The following is a 19985-nucleotide window of genomic DNA, read 5'->3' on the forward strand; positions in this document are numbered from 1 at the left end:
AGCCGGAATCCTGATCTTACCTGACAGATAATACAGCCTCACTCAGAACACATTCTCTGGCAAAGAGCAGCTGTAGAGATGATTTATTAATGCTATTCAGTCACACTGCTGAGTTTAATCTTCCTCACCGTTACCTCTCCCCTCGCCCTCTGAGATCCTGGCTGTCACAACACCCATAAAGTACGAGCCCGGCCCTGCCCTATATCATAGCTCTATCAGCACCCGTCTTCATGCTGGTGGTCTCGGTTGTGTTATGGTCGCGGCCTGGTCAAACACTCAGCTTGGCGAGTCTAAAGGGCCGGGCATCGGATCACAGCCCCCATGGAGCTCATAAAGAGTTAGAAGGGAAATCAGTGGGGCTGTCATAGTCTTGATTTCCTCCTGGCTTTCTAGGAGCACAAACAACTTGTTCTCATATCTTTGCTAGGGCAGTTAGAGCTATGGCCTGACCAAATGTGGACATTTTAGGTCAATATCAAGTGGAAAAAGGCCTTTAATCTGTTTTCTTTCTAATGTCCGTCAGGTTCCAAAGTCTATAGACGTCTATAAGAAAATGACCCCACTTCTTACTTTATTTATCACCTCAGTAAGTATTTTCCTACAGAGTTTATGGTCTCTTTTAGTAGTTTCAAGTCTTAATTGATAGAGCAAGATGTCATGCTGCCATTTATAGTAAGATAGGTGGTAAAGATATGCTTTAGGGCGTGGCTACTGTGTGATTGACATGTGGCTGTCGCTGTTTTCGGGTTTGGGTGCTCTCCCCGACAACTTTAACCCTTTAACAGTGTGTTTTCATGTTCAGCATTCAGTTGTTTTTGGCTCGATCCTCTCTTTTATGATTCCAAAAAAGGAAGATGAAAACAATCTAAAAAATGCAGAATTTGAAGTTTTAAACCATCGTCTTAAAACCAATGGGACATCCCATTCACTACGTCCACTTCTTTTACAAAGTCTGTTCTCTGGAGCCACGAAAGACTTCACACAACTTAACATTTGCAGTAGCACTCCTCAAGATCATACATATCTTTGGCATTTCCTGTACTGGTAGTTATGGACTTGGATTTGTTTTCCTGATGGTGTACTCTTCTATTTTCATTTGGTTTCACCCTTTTAAAAGAGTCATTTTACATTTCCATCCAGTACAGGAGGTTAATACAATGCTTGATTGTTCAGTCAAGATTGATAAAAAGTTCATGATTGAAAACCTGTCCCGCTGTGCCCTAAAGAAAGCAACTGTTGGCGGTTGCTGGTTGTCCTCTGCTTGTGATGATAGTCATGCATCTCAGACTTATTCCCCAGTGAAATTGTGTCAGAGCCAGAGCATCCATCCGTCCATCCATTAGCGAGCCTGTCGTCATTACCTACAGCACACTGACACGTGTCACCGCCTAATCCGTCTTGCGTAGTCGAACACAGTCATCCTGGTAATTTGTCAAGTCAATTTTGGATGTGTACCCATTAGTTTTTACATGGCTTTCACACTGCTGATTGAGAAATGCTGCCATGTTAAATTAACTGCTGTCAGTCCTTGCTCTTTGTGCTCGTCTCCATTGTCACGGTTCCTTACTCTAAGAAGAGAAGAAGGAACCTTTCTGAAAACCATAACAGCTGAATTATTCTTAAAAATGGACAAACTGCAGGGCAGGGTTTTGTCAAACTCATTGTTTCTTATACTTTGCTTTTCCCTGACCCTCCCAAAAAGGGCTTTTTCTCGCTTTCTCTGCATCCTATTTAACTGAATATATTTGGTTTGTGCACCGACAATACAAGGCATTTAAAGACATCTACTTGGATTGGACATGTTCACAATTTCCTGCACATAACCCTGCAGACAATGTGTTCCCTGGCATATTCCTGAGGCTGGCACCATCACAATGAAGGCTGCAGAGCACACACCTGTAATCTCTCTCAACAGTAACAATTAGGACTTTCTACACATCCTCTCATGCAGATTGAAGAATTGTACAGCCAGTGCTCTGCTGTTGTGATGGGAGCGCCCAGAACAATTTAAATATCAAACTTGTAATAAAGAGACCAAGAATTATACTTTTCACATCATTGTTTTGTTTGCATTTTCATAGTTAAGAGAGCACCTGGTCCTACAAAACAGGCCCATTTTCCATTGCTTTTATAGAACAACACAAAGCATTTAGATTGGCGGCTACACCTCATATTTGTTTATCAGCAGGACACAGACAGTTGGGACTGAACCATCTTTTGTTTGTGTAAATATTACTCGAAATGTGTGACAGGCTTACTGCTGATTTGCAGTTATTCTCATATGACCTGCCTGTGGAGTCATCTTGATTTATTTTCAGGTTTCAGAGTGGGTCAGTCCTTTTGCTGTAGACAGACACTTACTGTACAGCTGGAGGATCCATTAGTCCATGTCTGCACTTTATATTTAAAGTATTTGCACAGATGACTTCAGACCAGTCTTTTGTACAGTGCTAATACAGCTGGACAATAACACATGAAGAAAGCCTCTTTTTCACCATCTCCTCTCTCCACTCCGGCCTCAGGCAGAGCAGACCACTGATTGTTGCACTGACCTTTCACTTAGTCTGAATGCTCTCAAGTCAGAGCCAGAGACCGCCTGACAACTGAAATGAGGCCTCATGCTGCGAAGTCAGTGAGCTCTGTGCGGTCTCCGCTTTACTCCAGCTTGTTTTTATGAAAAAAAGAACAGAGACTAACATCAGCCCGGACTGCTCTGTCAGCAGTTTCTTTATGTCAGTCTCTTAAAAGTCAAACCCTGCAGAAACGCAGCTGTAAAAAACACAAACAGCAGTTTCCCCCAGTTATCTCAATCGATCGGACTCTCTTCCTCGGAGCGTGATTATGTCAGTTTAATTGGGATGAACTGTTAATTGATTTCTCGGGGATTAGTGTGGTCTAGAAGCCTGTGGTTTTGCCCATTATCGACTTGGATGCATTAGTCTGAGGAGACAGTCGTGGACACAAGAGACAAGACATAAAGACTTTAATAGAGGCAGAGTTAATGGTTAAAGGTACGTATTCAATAGAAAAAATGGGACTTTCATGACGTGGAAACATACTGTGAAAGCATTAAATTCATATGCAGAAAAATACAAAGACCTTCCAAACCAAACATGTCTGTGAATATGACCTGATTCTTTTTAGACTAAAGAGGTGAATAAAAGGCATTTAGTATTCTCATCCAGAAATACAAACGTTGCAATGTAGAGAAGTCTTGAGACAACAACAAGGCCACGATGTAAGACAGTACGTTTACACTCCCAGTACAGTAAGGTTAAGCGTCGTACAGTTAGCGTGTGTCACCTCCGGATCCCCTGCATATCTGTGTGGCTGGTAGCTTATATATTTGTCAATTTTAATTAAAGTCTTTATTTCTTCCGGTAACTTCACATTGTACATCTAATCTCATGTTTATCTCTCACAACCCCCTCCATCTGTTAGCAACAGCTAATTCCACAGTTGTTTACACTCCTTTTAGCTTGCTAACAGTAGCTACCGTCGCTAAATTGAGCAAAAAATATATTTGAAAAGGTACACCTACATTTTTTTTAATACTCTTTTGATCTTTTTCCCACCCTGACAAAAAATGATAACAAGATATACTGTAGATTTAATTTCCCTAATAAAAGCACAAGAAGTACAGCACAATAAATATCAGCAACCTCTCTGTTCACTGCAGAAATGGAGTCTTGATAGAAATTTAATAAAGCCTTTCATTTTTCTGTCTATAAACAATATCACACCCAGCCGTCTGAAATAGATCAGAGATCACTGAGGTGTGAGCGAGCCCCTCCCCATCTCAGCACCTCTCATCTCCTCCTCTCTGGTGTTTTGCAATGCTAAGCTATCGTTTATTTTTGTTGCCCTTTCCCTTATTTCCTCCTGTGTGATCGATGCAAAGGACTGAACTAAACGAGGACGGCACCACCCCCGATCATTAGCCCAGTCTTCTAACAGGCAGATTATACAGGGGTGATGGGGCCTCGCTGCATTAAGGCTATCTGTGATGCTACTAAGCTGCAGCAGATACCGGTGAACCTCTATCTGTAAAAACAAACACCCGGATAATTGATTTCACTCCATTATTGAGTGGAAAGAGCAAACACCTTAGTCCAAGCACAGCACATCAAATACATGTTGAGCTCCTCTGTGTGTGTGTCATATTTACTACCTGTGTCCTTTCTCTCCTACAGGAGTCGACTTCAAAATGAAGACACTAGAAATAGATGGTGTCAAAGTACGGATACAGATATGGTGAGATATTGGATGTGCAGGATATTTAAACATTTTTTAAAGATATTACACAACAGTAGTTTTGATAAAGGGGGGGATTTTTGTATTTGTAAGTATGCTACCACTATCATAGCTTTTGTTGTATGATTGTTTAGGGCCATAGATACTATTACTGAGCTCATGCCTTTTGTAGTTTTTACTTGTTTTGAAACCTAGAGGATTTTTAAGTGACTCCAGTAGTTTTAGACTTAATATGTTAACATGTCACTACGTTTATGACATCGACTGGACTCTGTGTCCCTTCACAAACCTTTCATTTAGGTTAGCTTTTAGTCTCAACTTAATTATAATGCGGCTGTGATCATTTTGTAAAATTGAAGACAAGACAAGAAGAAATGCAAGATTTATCTGGGGATACAATCTCAGGTTTAGCCCATAAGCATTTGGTAATCAGAATTTAACCACAAAGTACAGCTGAGGGTGATATAGGAAGTCATTTTTGTGCAAGTACTCAGTCGTGAACCTACAGAAATCTAATGCACCCACTTGATTTAAGATTTGAGATACGTACCTCATAATCCCCTTAAAACCTCTTAATGACTTGAAGGCTCGAGTAATATGTCCCATTGATTGGTTTAATCCAATTTTGACTCTTAGACATTGGGAGATCTTTGCGTCTTTACGTCATAAAGAAGGCATTGTTATTATATGATTGTATGAATCCCATTCTATACCGCTATTGAAGGGTCAGGGTGATTAGCAGCAGAAATGGTACTCCCTGCAGCGGAGAGCTTCTCACAGGATTTTGGAGTCTCATTAATTTTGAAAAAAACAGAGCAGTACTGTTTCCCCATCAAACGTGTCCTAGATTTCTGAGATAATGATGGTGGAAATTCAGAAAAAAACAGGGCAAATATATTTTGAATTACATCGTGAAAATGAATATAAAGTAGATACATGCCTTAGATGCTCAGTGACGAGAAAATCGTACTAATTAAACATTCAAGGTGTCTGGTCAGATGTTTGGGGGTTAGAAAACCCTGGCTACTGCCCAGAGTCATGCTGTCATATGACAATCTAACATACGTATCTGTGTATTTATGCTTGTTGTCTTTCCAGGGACACTGCAGGCCAAGAGAGATACCAGACCATCACTAAGCAGTACTACAGACGAGCACAGGTAGTTGACCTTTAGCACTCCTCCATACAATCACTACAGACATGGTAACCAAACAAATCAAATCACATTTATCTCTCTGATGATGCAATTTTGTTTACAATAATTCATGTGAAACACTTCAGGTTCTTTAGAAAACCCTTAAGTTGATTTTAAAGGGACTTGTATTGGTTTGAATGTCACAGGTAAGTGCTTTAAAGGTCTCGTATTATACTCTTTTCTGGCATATACTATAGGTCTCAAATATAGGTCGATAGGTTGGGACGTGTCACGTGTGCGACACCTTGCTAGGAGTTCAATGTAAAGCCAGCCCACATTTCCGATATGACATCATTTCAGCAGCAAATCTGGATCAGCTCGTTTGTACCCCTGTTTTTAGACATGTGGGTAAGGAGGAAAAGAGAGAGGGTTGTGTTTTCTGACACTTTGTGAGTCTCCTTACACACCGGGGACACATATATAAAAGACAGCAAAAAGTGCATTTTGCATAATAGGGACCTTTAAAACATCCACATTGTGAAAGTATTTGATCTCTCAGCGTTGGCATTGTGCGTGGATGCTTGCCCAACACAACCACCACCACTCTGAGATGGTTGGGTATGAACCATGCCTTTGCTTTAGGACCGTTAAAGAGGTTAAACTGGCTGAAATTGAATTGTCCGTTTACCAGAAACTGCAGATAAAACGGTTGTTCTGTTTCTGTTTAGTGCCATAAAGTAATTCAGCAGATTTCTCATTCAGCCGCTGGCTAGCAATGTAAAATAAATTGTTGTAAGAGGACGCCAACTTCCTAAGTGGTGGTCTGGATTTTTTTTTTTACAGGAATCGTGGTATTGTTTCCAGATGTATTGATTGAAAGTGAATCATAGTGCACTGGTTCTCATCTGTTTATTTTTTCTAAACATCTCTCTTCAGGGAATCTTCCTGGTGTACGATATCACCAGTGAGCGATCCTTCCAACACATCATGAAGTGGGCCAGTGATGTGGACGAGGTGAGTCACAGAGATTGAGGATTTCTTTCCCGCATTATCGGAAGAGCAAAACCGACACGAACACTCACTGTGAAGAAGCCTCAGGTTGACAAAAAACAGATGTCTGACGTGATGGGATAAAAACCAACTTGACGGATATAGCTGTTCCGTTTTTATCATGCCCCGTCTTCATTTTCAAATATCGTTTGAAGGTGTAGTCATACATATTGGATGGAGAACATTTTATCATGTCACATTTTCCTATTGACTTTGAGTCTTCATAAAGCAATCTCGTGGTCTGGCCTGCTTTGCCCTGACATTTCCCAGATGATTTTATTTGATTAATCTAGTCATGATGGACCTAATTTCCTTTTTGGATCCGACCGAATATATACACCCTATTTATTTTGGCACGTTCCCATTTGCTTTTAATCTAGGTCTCATTTCCTGAGCGCTATGTTGTCTCTCTGTTGACATTTGAAATCTCTCTACCTCTTCCTATCTGTTTTATCCTTATATCATGCTTGGTCTTTATACATCCCTGGTTTTCTTTGTGTTCACACGACAAACCCCTGCAGTACGCCCCTGAGAAGATCCGGAAGATCCTCGTGGGGAACAAATCAGACGAGGTGGACAAGAGGCAGGTGGCCACAGAGCAGGGTATCAAGGTGGGTCAAACTCTGTGTTGTCACTATTTCACAAAACGCATGTCCTTAAACACATCCATATATACATGATTTTCTTCTCCAAAAGGGTGTAACCATTAGGCTCAGTGTTTTCTGTAAGAAATGAAGGTTAAAAAAGGGTTTGAAGAGGAGATGAAAAGGTTGATAGCACTTGCACATCTACATTTTAGACAGGGCTGTAGCAGGTTAGCTTAGCTTAGCATAAGTCGGGGAACACAGCATCCGTAGCTCTGTCTAAAGTTCCAAATGATGTTTCCAATGACCTCTGAAGTTCACTAATTTCCCACATTTTATGTTATTTGTTCATCCTGCAAAAGGAATGATGTCAATGGGCCGTTTTAGACAAAAGTGTGCTGTTAAAAACAACAGTATTTAAAGTAGGTAGCCTTACGGAAGCTAACTAATAAAGTCACAGCTGTTGATAACAAGTTTCACTGTCTCCCCCTGTTATATCTTTATGCTAAGCTAGGCTAATTGCCTCCCCGGTCTCTCTCTGAAAGATATTGTTGTAGGCTTGGCAAGAAAGTCATAATCTTATTCCCCAAAATGTTGGACTTAGTGCTTACGCCTTAGTTTCGTGAAAAGCTAATTAATATGTTTAGTTCTTAATGTTTATAATCCTTCTTGGTGTCAGTACTTGCATAGAAACTTTGGGCTTTAAAGCCCCTGACGCTTTAAGCCGACCTCAAACAAAGACTAACTAATGCTTCACCTCCGGTCACCTCACATTACAACACAGATTTTCCATTAAAGGCTGATCCAACTGCACCTGAAAGGAAGTAACGAGTCACTTTTCTCTTGCTTCTTATTCAAAAACACCAAAGCAGAACATTTGTCTTTCAGGGAAGTAAAATGTCTCAATGTTATTTGTGTTGCAGCTGGCCAATGCTTATGGAATGGACTTCTTTGAGACAAGTGCCTTCACCAACCACAATATAACAGAGGTGAGTTTAAATGAAAATCATAGCCATGTAAAGCTTTCTAACATGCTTAAACATGCATGCAGTCATGATTATATAATGGGAAGTAATAACATGTCCTCATTGAGTACAGTTAAAGAAATTAAGGTGTTCAGGCCCCAGTGAGACTTGAACTCACGACCCCTGAGCTATGAGGCCTTGGCAGAGCTGTTATGAGGCCATGATCTACTTGTAAGTACCTTAGTATCTTTAGCATGGTGTCTCTATTTCCCTCCAAGACTTTCACAAGACTGGCGGAACAGGTTCTGGCTGCCAACAAAAAAGACCTGGATCTTCTCCGGGTTTCTGCTAATGACGAGATTGATCTGGCTGCTCTAGAGGCGGAAGAAGGACTCTATGACCGCACGGCGGGCGACCAAGGCAAAGGCTGCTGGTGTTAAAGGAACTGTTTGATTTAGAAACTCTTGTTATTAATATAATGTTAGACACTTTGCACACTCTGGGCAAAATGTGTCTGCTTTGGTCTTTAGTTGAAACAAAAAGGAACAACTTTGAAACCTGCTAAGCCAGAAATGCTAACGCGCCACTTCAGAGCAGTTTCAAGGGACACACGTGGAAACATTTTGCCACACAGTGCCAAGTGTGTGGTGTTTCACCCAACAGGTCCAAATGTCAACGTGTCTTCAATGAGACAGAATGTTTATGTCTAAAAAAAACAAATTCCTGCTCAGTTCAGTGTGTTTTTGATGTAATTAAATGCAAATCCATGTCCACTACAAATTCTGCAATTGACATACAATTGATAAGGCTAAACACAACACCTCCAGGACTGCTGGAAATAAAGATTCTACCATCTTTTATACAGACTTTGTACAGTACCCTGATATAGAGGATGTTGAATGACTTTGAATTGCCCGCCACTGACTTGAAACTTTTCACAGTGTTGAATTTCTAATTTTCCAAGCGCTGTCTCAGATATTGATCATAGAGCTGGGTGCCTTAGAAATCAACCATTTTATTGATGACATTTTCATCTACCCCTTTCCTTTATGTGTGGGTATTAGCACTCCTGCACAGAGATAGCCTTTCTCCCTTTGAATGCATCAGATGTAGTGTAAGAGTCTGACCACAAGAGGGAGCTACATGCATTGTGAAAACAGCACTGGAGAGGTGTTCAGTGATACTCTATTTTCCTGCAGTTCTTCTGTGTTTGTTATTGTTTTTAATTACATTCGCAACGACTACCTTTAATGCGATGGGAAGATTTTAAATATATGCAGCAATTAAAAAAAATGTCCATGCAGATATTGGCTACAGAGGAGGGTTTGCAACTTGTGATGTTATCCATGTAGGACCATGGTCATTTGCAGTCACAGTATAAGTTATTAACTGAATGAAACGTTGTAGCAAAACTCAATATATTTTCATTTTGTAGTTTTTATTTATAACAAAAAAAACACACTATAGTACGAATAGTTTGATAACTGCCTTTTGCATTGTACATACCGACATACATCGTCAATTGGTAGAATCATAACAAAGTGCGCCATTAATTTAATGTGTTCCCATTATAGGGTTGTATAAAAAGTATATAAAAAGTCAACAGTGATATTCTAGGTGGTCTGAAATATTCCCTCTGTGAACATTACTCTGTCCTTTTTCTCACTGTTTTGTAAAGAGTCCAATGTAGATGCCATTTCTTTTTCCTTTCCCTCAGAGTTAAAAAGGGACAAGTGAGAGTCTTGCATGCAATCCACTCCTCTCTCTTCCTTCCTTCCTTTTATTGCAACTTCAATGAAGTTAATAATTATCTGACCATGATGAAGTGAAGTAGAGCATTTTGACCAGAGTTGCCTGTTTGAAACTTAAACAGAATGACTTACTTTGGCTACTTTTCTTTGCAACCTAGTAAAACTAAATGCTACTTTACAAATTAATTAAAAAAAGGTTGTTAATCTGTGCACTGTGTGAAATGGCAGTATGTTGTACTGGATGATGTCCTGGAGGAAGCTCTAGATACAAATGTTTCTGTGTTGTTTTCAAGAACTATTTTTGTTTGATTTCTTTGACATGTATTTGTGGAAATATATTACATGCAACATGTAAAAATGCAACATGTTATTCTTGGAGAAAAGATGTCAGATGTTTATGAGTAAAAAACTTGCAGATATATGACTCACTGCTAGCGTGTTTTATTGATTAAATTGCAACCTGGTAATCACTTCAAATGAGACGGAGATAGAGTACATAATGCATCCATGTGTTGGAGTAATGAGCACTGGATGTTCCTTGATGATATCGTACAATTCATCTACAAAGACGTGCTTATCCTCCACATCCATAGATCAACATCTAACACTATAGAACACCGTGGTATACAGTGAGCCTGAGAGAGTACAGCGTGTTCTGACAGCACATTGATCCGTGCTTCTGAATGCATTAGGTAACATACAGATATGCAGCAGATGCAATCCAGAAGGGAACAAATGAGTAAATGTATAATCTGGTATTCTTCAATATTACAGTACATTATGCTAGGACTTATTGAATGCATTCACATTAACTGAATCCATTTAATTAATGTGTTTATCCTCTTAAAGGGGGACGACAAGTGATGAGTGACAACGTGTCGCAAGTCAACATTGTATGGAATGGTAATGGCAAAAGACTGGGTGATTTGGCTGGAATAAATACCTGGATAATGTATTAGAATATTTTTTGAATACTGATTTACTTGGGTATTGGAATATAATATTGAGGTCATTTGAGGTGATCTTGTGGGTAAGCTAATCTTACATGAAAATGACACAAGTTATGATAAAGTAATGGAAAAAAACTATAGAAAAATCTAATTGTGAAACGTTGTACAGATTACATCACCACATAAGGTCTGTTTTTGGCTTAATTTAATACTGAAAGTTGATTCACAAGTTTGATAACAGAAAACACTTCAATTCTGTTGGTATATCACAACAAATAAGAATAATAGAGCCTTTTCTAATGGAAAGGGGGTTTTCATAAACGTCTATGTTGCTTTGTAATTTGGCCACTAGATGCCAGATTAACCTAATTATCTTTAAGAGCCTGCTTTTGAGAGTAAGGCCCTTTAAATGTGTCATGTTGAGGGAGTTATGAGGCACTTAAAGAGTTATATAGGAACTATTAAAAACAACAATAAACAGAACTGCTAGTTACCACAGAATCATAAAATTGCCATCTGGTGGTCACTTTTATTAAAATAGCTTGAATACTTGGAATGGTTTAAAGTTTGCTTTATTCCCAAACCATCTGAAGCCTGACACTCCCTAAAATCCCACATTGATTTAGTGTACACAACATTTGTATATTATAAATGTGTCTTTAGTTGTCTGTGGTGGGGTTTTCTCATTGAGAACTACAGAAAAAAAAAGCTGCACAGCTTTTGTTCGTCACCTCATCCAAGTTGTTAATGTTGTGAACTCATTAAAAGCTCTTTGGGGGGAATTAGCATAACGATGAATATGCATGTGGAACTGTTGTCTGGTTGACAGAAACGACAGCTCAGTATCTATCACACGGATGAGTGACACACGGACACACGTACAGAATAACAAGTCAAATTGCACACTGACACATAGCACCCACGCTAACACATGTACACACACACACACACACACACACACACACACACACACACACACACACACACACACACACACACACACACACACACACACACACACACACACACACACACACACACACACGTACACAATGAGGAAAGTCAGTGTTGTGCCCAGAGAGCCCCTCATGATCATGGTCATTATTATTTTCTGTAACACAGTCCCCTTAACGACATTACTCCAGGTCTTGCAGCTGGCTGACACTTGGCCATATGGTGTGTGTGTGTGTGTGTGTGTGTGTCAGTCACTGTGTTTGTATGTGAGTGTAATTGACTGAATGTTTGGGAGATGATAGGAGTGTATGTGTGCGTGGGAAAGGGAGAAAAAGGAGAAAGACACTGATAGAGTATGTCACTGGTACAGAAAGGTACAGAGTTCATTCATGTTCACACAGGAAATGGAGCTGAACTCCCTTGACCTTCCCACTCTCCACGCTTTGATTTGTACAGCTCGGTCCACATGGAGGTGACCTGAAAAGGGCTGCAGAGATAACACTTACTAACATTACACATGTTTAATTCCTTCTGAATATTTACATGTTTGGTGGGGCTGATTTAAAGATCACAACAAAGATGTTTCTTCAAAAGTTTATTTTCTTAGTTTGTTGGTTGTTTTCTTGTGATTGGGATTTGACAAATAAGTCTGTCATCGCAAGCGTTTGGAAATAATCTGGGGCCATTTTTGCTTTTGATCATGCCACTATTAGATTGTGAAAGCCTTCTCAACATAGTATAATAATAAAAAATGTATAATAGTTAGCTGAATATATTGGCTGTGGCACTCTGACCAGCAACAGGACTTTTCCCACACAACTGAAAATGCATCACTGGCAAACATTACCATCAAACGAATGCTTTTGGAATGACAACATGTTCCATTTAGAGTCACAATCAGCACAATTAAGTCTTCACAGTCACTATTACTCACAATATGACGGTTTCACAAGAAGGCCATCAGCAGCCCTCTCTACACACCCACTCCTAATCCTGAAATACCTGCTTGGCAGCTTTAATGAACTGCTTTAGCATCCATGGCTGTATAAAGAGAATGGTAGCACCCTGCCAAGCCAGACCCAGACACCCTCCCTCAGCTCTGCACGTCCCAGGATCCTCGCCAATGCCTCCACTCCGAATGGAGCCACAGCTTTGTGATCACAGCAAGCCAGAAAATCACCAGAGAAAATAGACTCTCAATCACACATTCAGAAGTAGCAGTGTAGGTGGAAGGCTTCTTGTGCAGCCAGATCTAACATTGAATCATTTTATCCTCCATCTTCTCATGCCACCTGTGGTTCAGAGTGCTTTTTAAAGATACCTATGTTTTAGAGAACCACCTCCATCTATCCTCCTTAACAATGTCTAAAAAACAAAGTGAGTGGGAAGGGGAAGTCTGCAGCAGGAACATCTTCCACCGAAAAACCACAGGAACAGAGAAAATCTGCATGACTTTTTTCACTGTTTATTGTGATATTATTTCTATAGTTATATATTTCTGTAATGATATTCAAATGTACTTGTTCACCAAAGGGCATTATGATATGTTTGGACAAAGTAAAATAATGTTATAAATGATGCAGCTAATGATTGTACATTCCTCTAAGAATATTAACTGTTGCATGGTTCTGTTTGTACACATTTAACACATACTTCAAGCAAATTGACCTATTTAATGCTGCAGTACTTTACATTGTTATGCAAACAATCGATAAAATGATTAATAATTGTGTGTGTATGTTAAATTAGCTCTCATAATAACACCTATAAAGTTGAATCTGATTCTTATGTCTCTTTCTTGTTTATACTTGTTTCCAGGCAGCTGTTTTCAGTGAATGAGGCATGGGGGTCTTTAATGTACGCTAATTGTCCAGAGGCAGAAAATAAACAAAGTTAGGGACAAGTTAAAGAACCTATTCAAACATCTAGAAGCTAAAAAGCCGGAAAGTTCGCTCAGGGACAAAAGAGTGATGTAAGAGTAAATGTTGGACTACAGAATCATGACTTCAAATCAATGCCAATGATGCTATGTCTGCTAGATGAGTATGTACTGTAGGTCACAGTTTTTTCACATTAATGGCATTTCAAATATACAAGGTGATAATATGCTAGTACACAAAAGCACAAACTCTAATATTGCTTTAAACATCATTCCACTGCTGCCCAAACTGTATTTCCAGTGTCCATCTAGCTAACGTTCCGACACTGCATTTGGCCTTAAGACCTACAAACTAAGAATACGGTTATTCCAAGAATCACTTGAAAGCCAAAAAAAAAAACCCCAATGTAATTCAAATGTTCTCCCATCCTCCCACGTTGTTGGGTCTAAGAGACACACCTGATTGCACTGATTGCATCACAGACCGGTAACATGTTTTCTCGTGGGGATCTGAGTGTGTGGATTTGAAGCTTTAAAAGAAGCCCTAACATAAACAAGAGAGCTGCTCTCATCAATACTTGAAAGGGATCAACTCTCTGGATGTGTACTGTGAAAGCAGCCACTCTGATAGCATTGAACCAGCTTAGCTCTACAGTTCCACTTGGCTCTTGAGAGCTTTTGAGCATCTTCTGAATCACTGTTTGTTTTGTATTGCCTTTTAAACATCTACAAATCCATGATAAATGAGCATTTTCTATCAGCTAGTGAAGATGTCCTTAGATTAAAGGTTCCATAACAGACACAAAATTGTTGCAAGCAACCGAGTTTGCATGACTCAAATGTGTATTCATCTATTTTTAATCAGCCAAGGAAGACACAGTGCTTGTCGGAAGCATGGTGCAATGTGTTTTTGTTGGTGAATCACTGCATCAGCAACTTGTCTCACAGATCAAGCCTTAATCCTGCCTCCTTCCTCTCAATCGCGTTAGAAACACCGAGCATGTGCGTGCTCTTGCATCTGAATGCACTATGTATAGTGGGGGATTTCTGTTTGACAATTAATCACACTTCCTTCTCTTCTACTTGTGCTATCATTATACAAGCTGGAGCTGGGCCCAAGCAGCAGTGGGGGAACATACAGTGAAAGCATGCACGTACAAACCGACATGCAACAGATTGGTGGAGAACCACAGCATCTGAGTTGGATGCTTCCATCCCCTTCCCAGTATCTTTTTTTTCTCTGCCCCCAAATCCAATCAGAGTGTGTCCGTATCCTGGCCAACCATTGGCTCGCCTCTTCCCACGCTTCCCCCCATGCGAAGTTGGAAACCGAAAACATCAGAATGTCTCCTTAGGACAACCAACGTTATTTCTGGTGAGGAAGTGTTCAGTTTTTGTGTTCACGTGGCACGGGGGCGGTTAGTGCTATTGAAAGGCGGCAGAGGAGGAGTGTTTGTTCATAGGTGTGTGTGTACGTGCCCTTATGTGCGTGATTGAACCGGGACCAATCTCCAATGAACTTGTTCTTCTGCAGGGTGCTGTGATGTCATCCGCCCACCTCTACACTGTTTTCACACCAGCATGAGTCACAGAGCTCCAGCTCTCTTCATGGGGAATTGTGTGTGTGTGTTTGTGTGTGCGTGTGTGCATACCGTGCCAAATGGGGGGTATTTTGAACTTGTATCCTGTCTATGCCTCTGCCTTTTCAAACATATCTCAAAAGTTCCTGCAGTCTACAAAGAAAGGCTGCGATTGCAAGGATCACAGTGCAGCGCAGCGTTTGACAGGCAGCTCGGGTGTTAATCCTCCGAAAAAACCACCTGCCTCTTTATCACATGCAGGGATGGAAACATATACTCATTCTCTTGCAGTGCACTTTCTTTAATATATAAGTCTATAAGTTATACATATCTGGTAATGGAGTTTGCATGAAGCATGCACTGTAACTCAAATTCCCATGGGATAGACTTTCCTGTCCCTAAGAGAAAAACTGAAGAACTGTGGATACGGAGATGTTTTAGCTGCATAGGAAATATTCCAAGGCTACATACAAAAAACCACGGCCAAAACTGTTTGCATGCATTACTGTTTTTTCTTTACCTACTGGCAGACTGAATATGAGAGGAATAAAGGTACAAGCCTGCCTCTCTACTTTGCTTTTATTTCTCACTTTCATTCAATATATTCAATATGCTCCTGGCATACAGTTGAAGCAACACCCATAAAATATACACATGGTAAATAATTGATGACTTACCGTTCCTTTGTCTTGTCTTTAGTTTGTTTAAGTAACTGGTGTTCATCTTGGTGGGCAATACTTTAGGGCGTGTTCAAATACAACTGATTGCATAGGGCTTGTTCAAGTGGTTGATTTGTTTAACTCTAACTGCTTCAAACAAAGTACATCAGAGCCACGTGTGCCGGGACTCAGATGCCAAGATGTGCATGGGCCAACTAAAAATCCATAGTTTTCAACCAATTCAAACAATACTCTGGCCATACTATAGAATGCTTATCCTGCTATCTGTTACGATATCTACATCATTACTTTTAATCCAGCACCATCATTAAGTTTACATTTTGATTTGTCCAATACACATGTTTATGATGGATTACATGCGACAACAATACCATTCCTGTAAGTCTCACCTGTAGTTTGACTGTGGTGCTGATTAGCAAATGTTAGCATGCTAATACTCTAAAGAGATTGTGAACATTGTACACATTACCTGCTTCTTACATTAGCATGTTAGCATTGTCATTGTGAGTATGGTAGGAAGCTAAAGTTAGTATTTCGTTTGAAGATTTTTCATATGCAATCAATGCATTTCATGATCATATCTCCACAGTCTTTGATGAGATGTGAGAGCCAAAAACAAAGAAAAGTAAAAGTGAAATCTATAACCATTTGCTCAGTCTTTTAATGTTGCACATTTAGTTAACATCATCCGTTGCTGTACTCCTCTTCTCTATCCTAAAATGCCTGCCAATCAGTCAGCCTTGTGAATAAACCCCACCAGTTTACTCTCACAATAACGCTGTACAACAAAGCCCTAATTGCGAACACACTCCAATCCACACACAGTGGTCCTTACTTATGAAAAACAAGCGCATCAAATTCTGTCTATTTTAAGAGCCCACTGTCTGCATAATGCCCCTTTAGTAAAGCAGACAAAAGAGCCAGTGTATGTGAAAACAACTTGTCGCCTTTCTTCATGTCAATCTCTATTAGTGTAAGAGCGCCGCTTGAGTGGAACTTTGTGAATGGGGCCCATTCTTTTCATTCCTCTGCTTCCAGGGGCAACACAGACAGGAATTCCTGCACTCTCCCTCTCTTGGGTTACAGCGGTCATGTTTCCTATAGGTGGTTGGCCCATGCCTGTCTTCCCTTCTTGACATCTCAATATATCTCAGACTGCCACCAGTAGAAGTGATAGCATCACGCTTCATGCTGTCATATAAAGGGCATGCTGTAAAAGAGTAAGGGTCAATGACTGAAGTTCAAAACCACCCTCCCTCATTAAGGTTTCTTCTTTCCACACAGATCAGTCTGTCATACCACCAAGAGAGAACATGAAAGATAGTAGTGGAAGTAAAGGCAAAGATGCCGCAAGTGCAAAGGCAGCCTCTCTACCTCATGTAATGAAAGTTCTCGGTAGGAGCTGCAACACTTTCTTTCAGTTTGAACAAGGTTCACTGTAAACTATATCTAGCAAGGCTGGGGTTTGCACTGAGACCATCTTAAAAATGCATTTTCAGGAAAATAGATAATAAGTAAATTCAAGATCGATAGAACAAACGCCGACATTTTGACATACACTGTTGCCCCACAATGCAATGCACAAAGGAAATGGAGGAGTTACTCAAAGTTGCAAAACGTTCAAACAGATTGATGAAGCCGTTCCATGAAAATATTGAAAAATGTTACAAAAAATAAACATTTCACCATTGGGAAAACAATTTACTTTAGCTGTTGTATACTTAGACAGGAAAATACAGCTTTTTGTGTGTTGAAATACAGCAATACAGCATTGTGAAACTCAGTAATAACAAACAGGATAAACAATTAGTGTGTAGTAAGGAATTGGGACACAGTTGTGTTGCTGTATGCTAACAGAACAAGCAAGATTCAATACAATTACTATCTAGAACACACTCACATATTTAATATATTGCGCGGAACTGAGACCCTGTTTTGGGCTTTGATGAACATGGATATTGGGAAAAGGGAATTTGGACTGATCCCTCCCCACAGATCAGTACATAAGACATCTATATGTAATAACATACCACAGTGATTATTCTGTTGAATAAAAAGGGACATAGTTAACGTATTTTCCCTTTCAAGACCTGCATGTCAGTGGTCAATGGCTCTGTGCATAGCTTTTCCTGTGAATGGTCTTTCTTTTAATATAGTAATAAAGTTAAGATGGTTTGTGGTGTTTATAAATGACCTTTTTAGTTGTTCTCATATGACAGTAATATAGAATTTTTCCAACACCAGACGACTAAAATGTTCTCAAGTTTTCACTACTGTTGCCCAAGTAGCTGATGTCTCATTATTTTATTGGCATAACAAAGTCATTTTTTCATTGATGTCTCCCTCCTATGCTTTAATCTTTACTGAATTTCATTCTGTGGCTAACCCAATTAGACTACTTGAGTTAATCCCGGGGGAGCAGTTTTTCAGCAGAGAACAATTCAAACCGCCCACACAAATATCCGCCCCATGACAGATTGGGGTGGGCAGTGTTAGGACCCGCAGAGCTACAGGAATAGAGAGGATTTTAATGATGGTAATCTCTTTTCCTTTGTCTTTATTAGATTGTTATGTAATCCCCGATGACATTTTAGAATAATGGAAAGTGGAAATAACATGAAGGCAGAGGTAAATGTGGAAAGAATAACTAAAGAAGATGAGTATATGAAGTCCTGTCACTCGGACCAGACATGATAATTAAAGAAAGAAAAGAGAGACAGACTATGCGGACAGAGAATACAGAGAACAGGGTGGTTGCCATTCGCATGTGATTATGTATGCGAGAAAGATGAATTTCTGTGACTCCTATACTATTCACCCCCTCCTTTTGCCGGTACCTGCAGAGCGGCTTTAATTAAGGCAGTGATCTTTCTCTTACCTAATTAAAATTTGATGCTGAAATAATTACTGTATGTGGGGAAAGCAAGCAGGTGGAATTTGCAATGCTGGGCGCAAACGTATGCACTGAATGCGTCATATGTCTATCCCTAACCAATGTATTTTCAATTCATTAGGCCTTGTGAATTAGCTGCGGGTGACATTTATTATGTGGTTGGTATTTTAAACCCACCTGGCACATATAGGACAATGCAATGTGTTTATACCATGATGCAAAAGCTGTGGATTGGTGACATAAACAACCAAGGAAATGTTACATCAGAGGGACATCTGTACATGTTTTAATAATAAAGGAATTTTCTGTTTATAAATCTTAATGATGAGCCTTCTTTATTGCTTTAATGCAGATGTGAAACAATTGTATTTAGCATTGTGTGGCTCTAGAGGAAGCTGTTTGAAAATGCAAAAATATGAAAGTAAGACCTTTGTAAGTCATCACAGTTTGACGGTGCCATATAAACTGATAATCTCATTATACACAAAGAAAACCACTGGACATGTGTGGACTACATTTAATTAAGGTGACACTTTTATCCAAAGCAATTCACAAAAAGTGTTATCAATCATGAGGATACAAATTCTTATTCACATAAAGTACCAATTTGGCAGCTTAGCCTTAATTGCTGCTTATTGTGGTCTTACTATGGGTCTAATAAATGAGTCATCTTGTCAAGAGGACCCAGAATTCCCAATCACATAACATAACTTCTGATAGCTGTGATCATATTTTGCCATACCTGGATGAAAAATTGCAGTGGATTATATAATAGCAGATACCAAGGTTTCATCATGAGCCATGTTCATGAATACTACACACAACGCTTGTTGCAAGGAGAAATCTGTCACTGTAAAAAGCCCTTCCAGCATTTCTACCAAGAATTAAAACTTTATAGTAGCACCATTAAAACATTAGGAATAGAAAGGCAATCAAAACTCATTCAGTGTATTTAACAAATATTTTATGTGAAATATGGCACTGTATTTTATTAATTGAAGTATTTTGTTAACCTTATATATCTATCCCTGATGTTTAGGAAATATATGATGTTCATATACTAAATAAATAAAGGAGAACAAAAAGCTCTTCCGTTTCTGTTGCCAGAGCAACGCTTTCTCTCTCTTCCATCCGCCGGTCACCAGCAATTCGTTGATCCTGTTCAACTCTCGCGAGACCACGGAGTCCCACTCGTCCCAATGCTCCGATTCCTATCGCGAGAGTAGAGGGTAGCGTTTGAGAGGGAGGCGGTTACCTCATCGTCGTCGCAAGGCGGAGCGAATCGCTGCAACTTTTTGGATGAACTTCTA

The 19985-nt window shown here is 39.7% G+C and overlaps 1 protein-coding gene across 3 annotated transcripts in view; it reads left to right on the forward strand.

Moving 5' to 3' along the window:
- Window positions 1–10142, forward strand: part of rab15 (RAB15, member RAS oncogene family) — a 19962-nt gene extending 9820 nt beyond the window's left edge. For all 3 annotated transcript variants that reach the window (XM_063901560.1, XM_063901562.1, XM_063901561.1), the window contains 6 exons: window positions 4194–4254; window positions 5353–5413; window positions 6326–6403; window positions 6961–7050; window positions 7947–8012; window positions 8267–10142. In XM_063901560.1, coding sequence (XP_063757630.1) covers window positions 4194–4254; window positions 5353–5413; window positions 6326–6403; window positions 6961–7050; window positions 7947–8012; window positions 8267–8428 — 518 coding nt within the window. In that variant the 3' untranslated portion in view covers window positions 8429–10142. The remainder of the gene's footprint in view (window positions 1–4193; window positions 4255–5352; window positions 5414–6325; window positions 6404–6960; window positions 7051–7946; window positions 8013–8266) is intronic.
- Window positions 10143–19985: the final 9843 nt, after the last annotated feature.

This window comes from Eleginops maclovinus, chromosome 15 (assembly GCF_036324505.1).
Source record: "Eleginops maclovinus isolate JMC-PN-2008 ecotype Puerto Natales chromosome 15, JC_Emac_rtc_rv5, whole genome shotgun sequence".
NCBI lineage: Eukaryota > Metazoa > Chordata > Actinopteri > Perciformes > Eleginopidae > Eleginops > Eleginops maclovinus.